Source organism: Gavia stellata, chromosome 10, assembly GCF_030936135.1.
Source record: "Gavia stellata isolate bGavSte3 chromosome 10, bGavSte3.hap2, whole genome shotgun sequence".
Classification (NCBI taxonomy): Eukaryota; Metazoa; Chordata; class Aves; order Gaviiformes; family Gaviidae; genus Gavia; species Gavia stellata.
In genome coordinates, this window is record NC_082603.1 from 32,449,819 (window position 1) to 32,462,646 (window position 12,828).

At 47.3% G+C, this 12,828-nt stretch overlaps 1 protein-coding gene across 1 annotated transcript; it reads right to left on the reverse strand.

Annotated features, from left to right (window-relative positions):
- Positions 1-6,130: 6,130 nt before the first annotated feature.
- On the reverse strand, positions 6,131-10,975 carry LOC104260318 (cytochrome P450 2J2). Its single transcript, XM_009816014.2, has 9 exons — positions 10,787-10,975; positions 10,043-10,205; positions 9,737-9,886; positions 9,013-9,173; positions 8,400-8,576; positions 8,004-8,139; positions 7,585-7,772; positions 6,945-7,083; positions 6,131-6,306 (listed from the first exon to the last, which is right to left on the reverse strand). The coding sequence occupies exons 1-9, from the start codon at positions 10,973-10,975 to the stop codon at positions 6,131-6,133; spliced, it is 1,479 nt and encodes a 492-aa protein (XP_009814316.2).
- Positions 10,976-12,828: the final 1,853 nt, after the last annotated feature.

Here is a 12,828-nt window from a genome sequence, read left to right on the forward strand (position 1 = left end):
TAGTTTTGCAGTATCTAGATCAAAGAAGATGAAATGGGGATTGATATCTGAAATTTGGATGCAGGAAGTTGCTATCTTTCACAAAATTTGTGTCGCTTTATTTACCAAATGTCTTATTTTTGTTGTGAACTGCATTTTTAAGAAACTTCTTAATGTGCGTTCTTCTTTTCAAACTCTCTAGAACAAATTCATTGTACCCATAGTTAACAAAAATAAAATTACAGCAGCCCTTAAAATTAAATGAATACACTTAAACTAAGTATTTGAGGGTGCTGTACTGGTCCGTGATCTAATGTAAAACTCAACCATATGTGTGAATGAAAGCATGTCTGTCTTCACCATTAAAATCATCTTTGATTTGAGAGCGGGGCTCAGCTTTGCAGAATTCAAGTTTTGAATTGTGAAATTTGAGTAGTCTTCCATTTTTGCATGCCCCTCAGTATGGCTTGTTCTTTGATTTCTTCCTTCCCCAGAATCTTAAATTCTTTATTGGGCATTGCATGCAATACTAGGGAAAAGGGATGTATTCATTTTTAATACTTAGTTAGCGTTGCTTCTTAGTTGTGATAGTTTTACAGTGCTGTACATTTAGGCATTCAGCAGAGATTTCCTTTTTCAAAACTTCTGTCTACACAAGGCATTGTTTAAAAGCCAGTCTCATGCTAAATGTGGTATGAGCAGGGAATATGCCAGACAACTGCCGTTGGGTAGTTTTGTCTGTCAGGTTGTGTTCTTCAGGACTCTATGCTTCTTTGGACTACCTCTTGGGTTTTGAGGTCTTTTATTGCTGCAGTGATATTATTGGGGTTTGTATTTTTAAGATACAATTGCTTGTTTAATCTGCTGGTGGTGTGGGAGATGGTGGTGAGCAGTGGAACAAGAGACTAAGTCTTAGCAAGGTGCTTACGTTTCTAAAGCCTGGTACTTTGGTGTGTTCTAGTGAAATGTGAAACTGTCACTGATGGTGTTGAGTGGGTCTCTTAACCCTTGTTCTTTACAGCATGGAAACTTTCATGGACGTCTTTCAGATACTCATCTAGTTAGTAGGCTTGATGCATTTGTTGTACTTCTCACAGTAGTAGAGCTGTGTCAGTAGTCATATCAGGTGCTGAATAGTGAAAAACTTGGAGCAAATGTCTTTGTACGCTTCTCAAAACTGCAGACCCTGGGACCAAAAATGACCAAGAACCTCCCTATCATTTAATTGGAAGTTTGTCTTCTAACTAGCAATGGAAGAACTTAAATACAGAACTACAGGCAGGGATCAGCCTTTTTCTGGGCAAGGTTGTCCCCTATAGTCTTGTTGGGGTTGCCAAAATGTTACTTATTTGGGACTTTTCCAAACTTAAGCGTTTCTTTGGGATTGAGAACCTGTTTAAGAGCGTCTGTTTTATAACTGGTTAAACTTGGGTTACGTCCTATGAATGAGGAACCGAGCTGTAGAAATAAATATTTGATTATAAGCCATGGTTTTGTAGTCACTTCAGCTCATCTGGCTGTGCAGAAAGGATCACTAGAGTAAGTATCATTTTAATGTTAACTTCATTCATGTCAAACAAAATAAGCTACTAGTAGCGTTGCTGTGTTACAGCTGAGTTGTATGCAACACGTAGCAGCAGAACAATGTCAGTACAGTGTTCCTTGATGCAGTGTGCACCACTGCTGAGGCAGGATGAAGAAAGAGGCTGCTTGTCTCTGCTGCAAGATGAATTCGTATCATGCCCGGACAGCACAGTTAGGAACAGATTCAGATTATGAGTTGAAATCATTTACTAATAATGCTGATTGAATTCAGCAATATTCACTTTAGCCAGTTTCCAGTAAAACGGGTAATATAGATCCAAAGAAACAAAAATATGTTCTGATTGGACATATAATTTGTTAATATTTTTTTATATAAGATTAAGAAGAACCACTATGGAAGAGAAGTGTTTTATAGCAATAATAAAATTTTGGACCAGTAGGTGGTTCTACTCAAGGTGGATCAGGCAGCAGTTTTGAGAAGATTCTTTTGCAACAACTGTATTATAGTGGATTAAGAAATGTTCACTGAAAATAAATTTTCACCTAACTGATTTTTTTGTCATTAAAAATATATATATATGGGTATTCTATTTTCTACAATATACACTTACTTGGAAATAAGTAATATAAGCAATACTGATGTTTTATTTAGGTAGCCATAAATAGTTTAGGAATTAGAAAATGAAAACAATTGTTTAAGAGTTGGTAATGTCTAGTAAAGTAATTTTCTTAACATTTTTGCTTTTTTCCCTTCCCCCCACTAGTTAAGCTAGAGTTAAGGTTTTCAGTGTGTCAGTGTCTACATCTTCTGTTTAAAACAAATGTAAACACTGTGTTGCATAGAACTTGAAAAATTGCACTAATTTTTAAACTTTTGGTTTTATTTTTCTTTGGAAAGAATTCTTTTATATTCACATAAAGATTTTTAAAATTAATTCTTTGGTGTCTTTCTTCCAAGCAATGTATTTAATGGTCCCTATCTGATGTAAGCATCTATATTTCTGGGCAACATATGAACTGGATCTGCGTGTTGATATAATTACACCATCTAAAATGTCACGTTATAGGATATGTATAATGGGTGTATGTATGTTGTGCTACCTTCCCTTCGTTGTTTCAGTTCATTCCTGCTTACAGTTCTCCCACCCAAAGCTGGTTACCTCTACTCAGTCTGCTGACAGTCATCCGAGAGCTGGGCACGTGACCTTGTGAAGTGAAGACTAAAACCCACTACAAATTAGCTGTTGAGTGACTTCAATAATTGCTTATTGCTACTGAAATAAGTTAGGATCTCTGCCCGTTCTCCTCAGCCCCACCTAAGAGGACACAGAGGACAGGTACACCTAAATCACCATGCTTGTTATTATTTGGAAAAGAAAACTGACTGCCCTCTTCAGTCTGCTTTGCAGGTTATTTATGTGCCCAGTTCTTAGTCTCATTGACAGCTTTTTTTGTTCCCTGAGCGCTAACCTCAACCCAGAAATGAGGTTGGGAATGAGAGCAGGCAGCCATTCAGCCCTCCAGAGTGAAGATCAGCAAGGAGAAGGTGCCACAAGTTTCCTTCAGGGGCCCCATTTCAGACCTGTTTTTACCACAGAGCTTGGTTTTCCCTTTCTCTGAACCGTAATCCTCAGCCTGACTAGCCTGACATTGGTAGGTAACTTATTTATTGCCTTGGGCTGTTACCCCTGTGAGGATGGGGAGCTGCACGATACCTCAACATGGAAGGGCCTTTGCACTGTCAGAAGTGTCCCAGTGACTGAAGTGAATGGCCAGATACATTTTCCTTCTTTCTGAGGCTGGACTTAAAAGCATTTTCAGATGCTGAAAAACAAAAACTGCAGGTGCGTGTTTGAGGGAGAAGGGAAGAGGCTCTCAGCTGTGCAGGAAGCCTGAGCCAAGCTACAGGATGTTTTCAGCCCATATGTGAGCTGTCACAGGACACGCACTGGCAGCCACCGCTGCCTTCCTGAGCAGAAGGAGCGAGTGAGGGGCGGTGTGTGCAGGGTGGGCTCTCTTTCCAAGTGCTTGGTCATGAGAAACTTCAAATGCAGACTGCCTGTGCAGAGCCTGGGTCTGTGACCCTGTTTGCTTGCAGCTTTTCTGGTAGCTCCTTAAGAGCCGAGCACTGCAGCAGAAGGTTTGTATGTTTAGGCGAGGGGTGTCCGTGGAAGAGAGGTGAAGGAGTACAGCCCTGAGTGCAAAGAAAAGGAGTAGGTGAGGTCAGCTGTGCATGAGAGATGGTTTCGGTGGAGGGGGCAAAACATTCATGGAGCCCTTGTGCAAAATGGTCCTGTGAAATGTGCTCTGCTCAGAGTACAACTAACCCAGCAGAGGCCCAGGGAGGAAGCTTTTGGGTATAGCAGCAGCCTGGGAAAGGAAATGGGACTTTGAGCCAAGGAGTGGGAAAAAAAGTAGTCAAATGACACCTGCGAACTGGAAGTGCTTTGGGAGTAATGCTGCACACAACAGAAACTCATCACTGCTCCCCTCTCCAGTTTCCAGTCAATTCCAGGCACGCAGCCCACTTCCAGCCTTCCCCTTCTGCTTTTCCCAAGGAAGGAAAAGAAAGAACGTAAGGTCTAGAAAGTCAAATGAACTTCCTTTTTTGTGCTCCAAAGGGAAGATGTGGGAGCCCCTTGCCAGGAGCAGGCTGGGAGAGCAGCTGGCATGGGGAGAGGAGAGGTGGTGAGCTGGGCTTGGGGATATCTCATCCCACTTCTAGTGAGAACTTGGTCAAGTCTCCTGCATTTTATAAATAGGTTAGTTTCGTTCCCACCACGTGTTCTCATGTCTCCACCTTATGGATCTGCGAAACAGGAGCCTCAAGTGCCAGAAACAGCGTCTTAGTCCAACTGTTTGTTTCCACCCAGCTGTGGAAACAATCAGAGGAGGGGGCAGAGCCTCCCCACCAAGCCCTATGCTTGAAGGAGCCTTGCCAGAAGCTGTGTTCACCTGCTATAAATTTTGCTTTTTGTTGCATGGCTGTGCTTGGCCCCAGTGTGCAGCTGTGTTTCTGCCCTTCTGTGGGCTGGTTTGCAGGGCCAGCCCAGCCTTCCCTGCTGCCTCCCCTCTGTGCTCGGAGGAGAAGAAAATGCAGGTTAAAATAAAAGGATTTAAAACCTACCTGGGCATTAACGCTTGCATGAAAAAGAACATGCTTTTAATTCCTTCAGGAGATGACAAGTCTCAGAAGAGATGCTGGGAAAAACTTGCTTCCTCTAGGAACATGCAAAAAGTACTCCAGGAAAAACTGAAAATGAGCAAGAAAAGATTGCTTTCTCCTCGCTTCCTCAGCAGGTGAGCAGGAGCTGGAGGTGCATGTTATCAGGGCTGTGTTGTGCCATGCCTTCCTGCCAGGCAGCCCTTGTCCTGCTCCTGGGAGCTGCAGGTTCTCGCGCCTGGGGGCCTCGCCAGGGTCCCGTGGTGCAACTGTTACTGAGTCAATGCATTTACCATTGTTAACCATCAGTTGTCAACCTTGGAACTGTTTCACCTTGCGTGTGATGGTTTAAAATAATAGTAATTTGTTGCTTGTATTTTCCAAGGGACCCTTTTATTCACTAGTCTATTGAGTGCAGCAGGCTTAGCTGTGCATCGTGTGTTTCTGGAGCTCACCCCTCTGCCCCCCTGGGCACCAGCCACTCAGTGATGCTGGGCAAGTAAGCAGGGAGGATTTAACATATTGTAAGAGGTAGGACTCACAACTTCTATAGCTACAAGTACAGATGTTTTATGGAGAGATCTGTCAGAGGGGAGAGCGCTCCCCATGCTCCATGTGGGTGTTAACACTCTTAATGGCTTTGGCATGCCAGGACCTGGCCACAAGCTTTGTTGGTTTCACTGCTATTTACTTGTACTGTCAGGGTCACTTATTTTTATCAGTTCTGTAGGAATTGCCTTTGCTGTTAGAGTGCCAACCTCTCTGCTAATGGAGAGCAATGCTGCAGTGATGTGGGTCAGGCGCTGTGCCTGGGTGGGCTCGCAGCCCCCTGCCACCCCCCGCCCTGAAACGCGGGGCCTGGCTGAAGACTACAGCCAGCAACGGTAATTGCCTGTGTTGGTCAACACTTTGCAAAATGCCTCATCGCAAAAATGTTTCAGTAAGGATTTATTGATGCATTAGAAAGAGATGTTCTAGAGTAACTCTTTTTTTAACAGATTATTTGTCAAGGATAACAAAATCATAAAATGTTGGTGATTGCTATCTGTATTACAGTTCTAAAACAAAGGCTGGTACTGCTCTGCCACAGCCTGAATGCTGCAATATCTAAAGTGTTGCTCGTTCTCTTGCCGCTGTGAAGCATGGCCATCCATCATAAAATTAGGAAATCCCCAAGCCCCTCATTCATTTACAGTGTTGTATGGCAAGCCTAAAAGTGCTCTGGCAGGTCCCGGACTGATCACCTTTCTTAGGAGATACAGAGTGCGAGGTCTGCTTGTAAAAGAAATGATTTTCCAATTGCTTTAAAAGAAACAAACAAACTGCCCAGCCTCTCCCTGGAGCCAGGTGGTCATTACCACTGCCCAGGGGAGCTGCCAAGGACTTGTTTTTTAGCATCCCTGCCACAAGATTTTCCCTGCAAGGACGGTGGCCAAGGCTTCCCTATCGAGGCACAGCACAGATCTTGTAGGGCCGCGGGGCAATCGTGATGCCCAGGTTGAACTGGAGGCTGAGCGTGGTGTCCGGGGGTGCCTGGAAGGTGAATTTCTGGAGCAGAGCCGTGAAGAAGAGGAAGAGCTCAGAGCGGGCCAGCACCTCGCCCAGGCAGGCACGCTTCCCTGTGGAGACAGCCCCCCATGGCATCCTCAGCCTGCTTTTGCTGCTGAGAAAGCCTCTGCCTTCCCTTAGGACCATGGTCCAGCTGTGTTACCCCCTTCCCAGGATGAGTTTTGCAGCCCAAAAAGAGCTCCCCAATAACAGCATTGGCGTTACAGCATGTGCTGCCCCCAGAATTGCATGACTTTGTGAGGGCACGTGTGTGTAAGCGTATGCGCAGGCGTTGTATCCTCCCCTGCTTGGATACGCTGTGCTGATGCGCGGTCTGGATGTGCCCATGCTGGGAGAGGTGGTTTGTTTGAGCTGTACCCTGTGGTGTCAGCAGTGAAGCCCCTAGTGAACTCAACCATGTGGGAGCAGGAGCGCAGAGCGATGTTCTTGCCTTGGTGAAGGTGTTTCTAGGGTCTCTGGCATTTCTATGGTCTTTTATTCATCCTCATCTCTCTTCTGTGCATGTGAAGAGAGACAAGAAAGAGCTCAGAGTATGGTTGCAGCGCTTTGGGCTGGCCACATGGGCACTCCCAGGGTGCAGCCAACACCTGCCCTTCCCATCGTTATTTTCCTCTCTGTCCCCACTGTGCAGTTGGACGCCCCATCCCAATGCCTCAGCACGGAAGCACCAAAATCCAGCAAATCTTACCTAGAGAAAATGGTATAAAAGCCTCCCTTTTCCAGAACTGACCATCCTTCAGGAAATGCCCGGGGTTAAAACTGTCGGGGGTTTCCCACTCGTTCTTGTCAAACATCACGGAGGTTAAATTTGTGAGCAAAGCAGTGCCCTAAGAGGAGAAAAAGGAAAAGAAATTGCACTTTCTCTGTCATTGACAGCAGGAGGGGCATTTTTATCTTCCAGTCTCCTCTCCAGGAAGAACAGCCATAGTCAAATTCTGCTGCAATTATTTGTCCAACAGCCCCTGCATGGCTGGTTTTTCCTACTTCTTGTCTGTTCAGGGGTGCAATCATTATATACCCATGTTTTTCCCTCATCAGCATCATTTTTATCTGCTGTAATCTTGGGCCAAAGTTCCTGTAAAAGCTGTGTGGGATGGGTTCTGTCCCTCAGTGGTGTGTGCAGGGGGTGTTTCGTACCGTTCAACGGGCCAGAGAATGGGCCGTTGTTTGGACAACAAAAATAGGTGTTCAATAGGAGTGAACTCTGGACAGGGCAGAGACGCTGTGGCTCTGCCTCTCCTGTCTGCGCAGGAGGGACCTGGCCCGGTGAAACGTGCCTGGGGAACTGAGAGTCTCTTGCTAAAGTTTCAGCGCTCAGGAGTGGTTACCTTTGGTATGTGGAAGCCATCCAAGACAGTGTCCTTCACTGTTGATCTTGGTGCATTGAAAGGGATGATGTTGCCTTTCCTTTGCACTTCGTGGATGACGGCGTTGGTGTAGGGCATATTGCTCCTGTCCTCCAGGGCTGGCTGGCGCGCCTGCCCGATGACCGCATCGATCTCAGCTTGCACACGGGCTGGTGGGAAAGAACAGGGATCAGCCAAGGTCCAAGAAAAAACCCCTTGGAACAATACAAGCTGGTTGCTGTGAGGGTCCCCCAGGGACTGACCTGGGCCACCTGCCACTGTTTGCACCTCTTTTGTGAGTGCAGGGGGATTCCCAATTTTTCTCTCAAAAAAAAGAGAGTCTCTCACGAAGCCGTGAGGGCTAAAGGTGAGGAAAACCACTGACCTTTTGCTAATTGTACCTTGAATTTCCGGATATGTGGCCATATACAGCAGAGCCCAGCGGATGGTTGTGGAAGTGGTCTCGGTCCCCGCGAACAGCAGGTCGAGCGTGCATGCCACAAGGTTTTCCTCCTGGAAGCTACCGCTGCCGTTATCCTTCACAAAAAGGTACGTTAGTGCCTCATGAAGAGCGAGGGCTGCCCCAACACCAGGCTTAGTCCAAGTCAACCCTAAGGATTTTGGCAGAAGCTGCTGGCCCCTGCACCTCCATCCTGCTGATGGGTGCCCTGAACCTGAGGTCAATCCTAAGCTCATAAGTGGCCGCACAGGCAGCTCAGATGGAGAATTTGGGCTTGTTTCTCATCCCTCCTGATTTCTAAGCCCTGCTGCTGGGTGGTTTGTGCCGCATTGCTGACCTTGGCTATCTCCTGCAGGTAGCTGTCGATGTAGTCCCGTCTCTCTGAGGGGTTCCAGTCCTCCTTGTGTTTGTCAATCTTCTCTTTCACGGAACTCTTCAACAACCTCCAGGTTTTAAGAAGGGTTTTGTGAGGTCCGGGCAAGAACTTTATTATAGACGGGAAACAGTTGTACAGCTTTGGACACAGAAGGAGAATGGCAAATTGAATAAAGGAAAAAACCTTTCTGTTACCAAAACTTGAGGACCCTGCAATGCCACGCTTATCAAATTGCTGCAGTTGGTGGAAATAGCTCAGCTCCAGAAGAGCGTTACAAGGGATTGGTATGTCTACTACGGAGCGACTTGTGTATTACCAGGCATTACAGCAGGCAGGCTGGCAGTCAATGGGCAGGAAAGGTGATGTTGGGTGAGAGACAGAGCAACATGAGCATTGCACAGCTGAAAATAAGGCAGGAAGAAATTAAAGGCAAATCTACCCTATGCAAAGGAATAGGGAATGACAACAAAGTTTGGTGATGAAAACGCTATGAGTTTTGAGGTTGACTCCAGAGAAGAAACTATGGCCCTGCAAAACTGCACACCGTGCATGTGGGTGGCAAGGAGGGCTGTACCTGGCTCATGATGGTCCCATGGAGCTGAACTGTATTGTCCAGCAGTTGCAGCAATTTTTGGAAGTCTTCATCGTGGTAGTCAAATCGATTGCCAAAGACGATGGAGCAGATGATGTTTGAAATGGCGTTATTGATTTTAAAGTGAGGATTGAAAGGATTCCCTAGAGAAGGAGAAGAGAATGATCACTTCTCTTCTGGTCTTCACAGGGAAGGAGAAGAAAACATGGTTGTCAGAGGTAAAATATTCCACAAATATGAGTGAAATGAGTGGTCCCTGATGGGCACCCTCCTGTGCCACTGCCTTCCTGGGACGCCTCACCACCCGTACGAGCTGGCCAAGCTTGGCTGAGCAGCCCCAGCAGTCCCAGTTCAATCAGATTATGGAGGTGTTTGTTTACTTTGGAAAGCGAGGTCTGCAGACAAGCGGACGTCATTTCAATGCATTGGAAACATCGGTGTTTACACGCATGGGATTTTTCAGAGATCTCCAAGAGAGCAGTAGGCTGAAGGTGGGCTATGGCTAACGCTTTGGGTGTTACCTAGCTGCATTCACCAGTCGGTTTGAAGGCTAAACACCTGTAAAAGGGAGCTGGATTGCTGACAGGGTGCTAGCATTGCTTGCAAGGCGAGGTATTTTTCGGCATGCAGTGAATCATGGGTGAAACTATAATGGGCCATACCAGTTCCTGCCTTCAGCACAGTTTATGAGGGCCGTGGCACTCACCCTGCTGGTTCCCAAACTCATCCACGAGGTATCGGCACTCCTCCCGGATGCGCTCCTCCAGGCTCCTCTTCCCCAAGCCTAAGTTTCGGAGGGTGGTCAAGGTGAACCTCCTTTGCTGCTTCCACAAGTGCCCGTTGGAGGAGACCAGTCCTGGAAGAAACACCCCACCCTGAGCCAAGGCAGATCCCTCCACCAAGGGGGAAAAAGCTCCAGCGCTCTGCCTTACCTCTTCCAGCTGTCTCAGACCTCTGCAGGGTCAACGCTTTGACCTTACAGCTGAGATACATGTCCTGAGGGATAACTCACCCATGCTGCTGAAGATCTCCTTGTCGAGAGGAATTTCAGGACGATCTATGAAGTTTTCCCCTTGGTTTACAAGAACTTCCTTAACCAGCCGCAGCCCGTTTACAAACACAAACAATGAGCTGCCTATCTGCAAGCTGAAGATTTCCCCATATTTTTCAGTAAGCTGTGAGAGGGAGGAAATAAATAAAAGGGGTTTCATTTGCAATGAATGGGTCTGTCAGGACAGGGACAGCCCTGGCAGGGGACACGGGTGAAAATAAGGGAAGCTGAGTGCGGGAGGGGAGATGGGGTGGTCTGCACAAGTGTCTGCTTGACTGTGTATGGTCTTTTTTCTTTCCTCTTTTCCCAAATCGTTGCTCAAGAGTTGGTGTTAACTGGCTGTAAATCAAGCAAACCTCTCCAGGTTTGATTGTTCAGTCCTGTGTTTTTCCAGCTTTTGTTTTGCTCCCTTTCCAAACGCCCTTCCAGTCTCCGATCAGACCTACAGTGCTCCTATGGCTGTGTGGTATCGTGTTGTGCCCTTTGCCCAAAGGATCACTCCACACTTGTCCCCCTCCTCGTACCCAAGCAAACTTCATCCATGTTGCTGCTGACTGAGGGCAAACCTCCTGCCTGCCCTGGGGTAAGCTCCTCCGAGTCCTCTCGGGCCACGGGGTTTGGGTTAACCCCTTTCCCGTGCTGCAAAGGTTGTGTAGCCGCGATCCGCTCCCATCCCTTTCCCCGTGGTGCCCACCACCCCCATACCTTCTGCACTGAGGTTTGGGGATTGCTGAAGTTCAGCAGGTGCATGTGCCCCAGGAAGGGGAGGGAGAAGGGGCTGGGAGGGAAGTGCTTTGGCTTTCTGTGCTTCATGTAGTCAGCGACGAGCAGGAAGACAAGGAGGAAGACAAGGAGCATCTGGAAGGAGATGCTCTCCCAGAGGAAGCGCAGCATGGGTGGATGGTGGGGGTCCGCAGGGACGTGTCCCGCAGCAGGTTGAGCTCACAGGGCACCGCCAAACCCCCCCAGGGACAGACGGGCAACGTGCTGACGCAGCTGTGGGCACAAACACGAGACAGAATGGAATGGCTTGTGCTGACCTGACCTGGAGGCTGCATTTGGACTCCTGCTTTCCCAGGTTTCAGCAAGGACCATTTGATTAAACCCCTTCTTGATTAAACTCAAGCATTTCCTCTGATCTCATTAAAAAAATAAAACAATCACAATCCAAAACACCCCCATCTCCCCCTTTCCCCTCCCGCCTCCCACTGCTGCTTTACAAAACCCCAGTGATCCATGTCCTTGTCTAGAGGACAGAAATGAGCTTTGCGAGGCCAGGATTAAAACCTTCTGGCAGCCTCGCCGTGCCGTTCCCATGAGCCCGTGGCTCAGCACGAGCCTTGCTTTCTCCTCCCTGTGCTGCCCTCACCGTGCTGCGTCCCGGCGTCGGCTTCACGGTGCCGGGGAGGCTCCAGCCGCTCCAAGCACCTTGCGCTTTCCTCATTTGCAGAAGCTCGTTCGCTGGTATAAAGAGTCCCTGACCAAGCCCCAGGTCAGCAGGGACATCCAAGATAAGGTTGCACAAGCCTTTCACAAACCATCTGACTCATGGGTTGAGGTTTCAGTGTGTCAGGGTAATGTGGGCTGGAAGCAAACAGCCGTTCAGGATCTGCAGCAGTTTGTAAGCACCGTAATTTTCTGATCTCCGCTGGACAAGTGCAAGCAAAGCAACTTGCTCCGGCCATGAGGGTGGCCCTGCCCCGAGCCCTGCAGCCATCCCTTCCCACCTGCTTTGGCCTTTGAGTCCATAGCCCATGCTGAAGCTGTGCCCGACAAAGCTAAGGCAGGTGCTGAAAAGCTAAAGCAGATGCCCCGCTCTGCGGGCTGTGGCCCTTCGGTGGTAGCTGGTAACAGGCTGTGCCATATTTTCCTATCTAAGAGTGGCTCTGAGACACGTAGTTGATCATGCGTGTACACCACATTGAATTTTGACGTATGATGTGTTGCGTTTTATTGTGAAAGAAGCAGGAGCATTTGCAGCAGCAGTTTGCCATTGCGCCATGTGGCTCTGCCGCGGCCGTTTGCAGTCGTCAGCTGCCACTTCGTGCTCCGGGGGACAATTTGGGTTCATTTTCTTCCTTTTGGGGACAACAGTTGTGGCCATTGGGGTTGTCCAGTGCTGAAGACAAGGCACAGAGATGCAACAGCGCTGCTGGAGCAATGCCATACACATGAGAGCAAAGATGCTGCATAACCTTTACCCTTGAGAAACTTGAAACATTAAATTGCTGTTTTATTGTGGAACTTAAAGGGGAAAAAAACTGTTTTCTAGGAGAATCTCTCTTTTTACCCCTGGCTTTTAGCATGCTTAGGCACGTGTTCCCCTTCACTCATATGAGATGCTCCACTCAAAAAATAAACAAATTAATGCCTCTTACCTTTATGGTACAGGATCATTACATCTAAAACTGGGTTTTTTTCCCCCAACTCATTTAAAAAAAAAAGAAGAAAAAGATTACTTCAGTCATTTATTCCGTCCATGAGTAGGGAAGGAAACCCTAAAGTAACAGGGAAAGACAAGTTTGAAATGGAAGAGGGAAGAAATCAACGTTTGCTAAGCCAGTGCCAACAGTACATACCAGGGGTCAGACCTACACCAGAGCGAATAAAAAAAGTGGAGAGAAAGCAGTGCCTAGTCCTGAATGGCTTTGAAAACTTCATAGGTGAAAAAAAGTCCACAGATCTTTTACGTTTTCTCTTTTATAAAGAAAAAAACCAACCCCACAGTAGCCTGTAACTGCGAAACA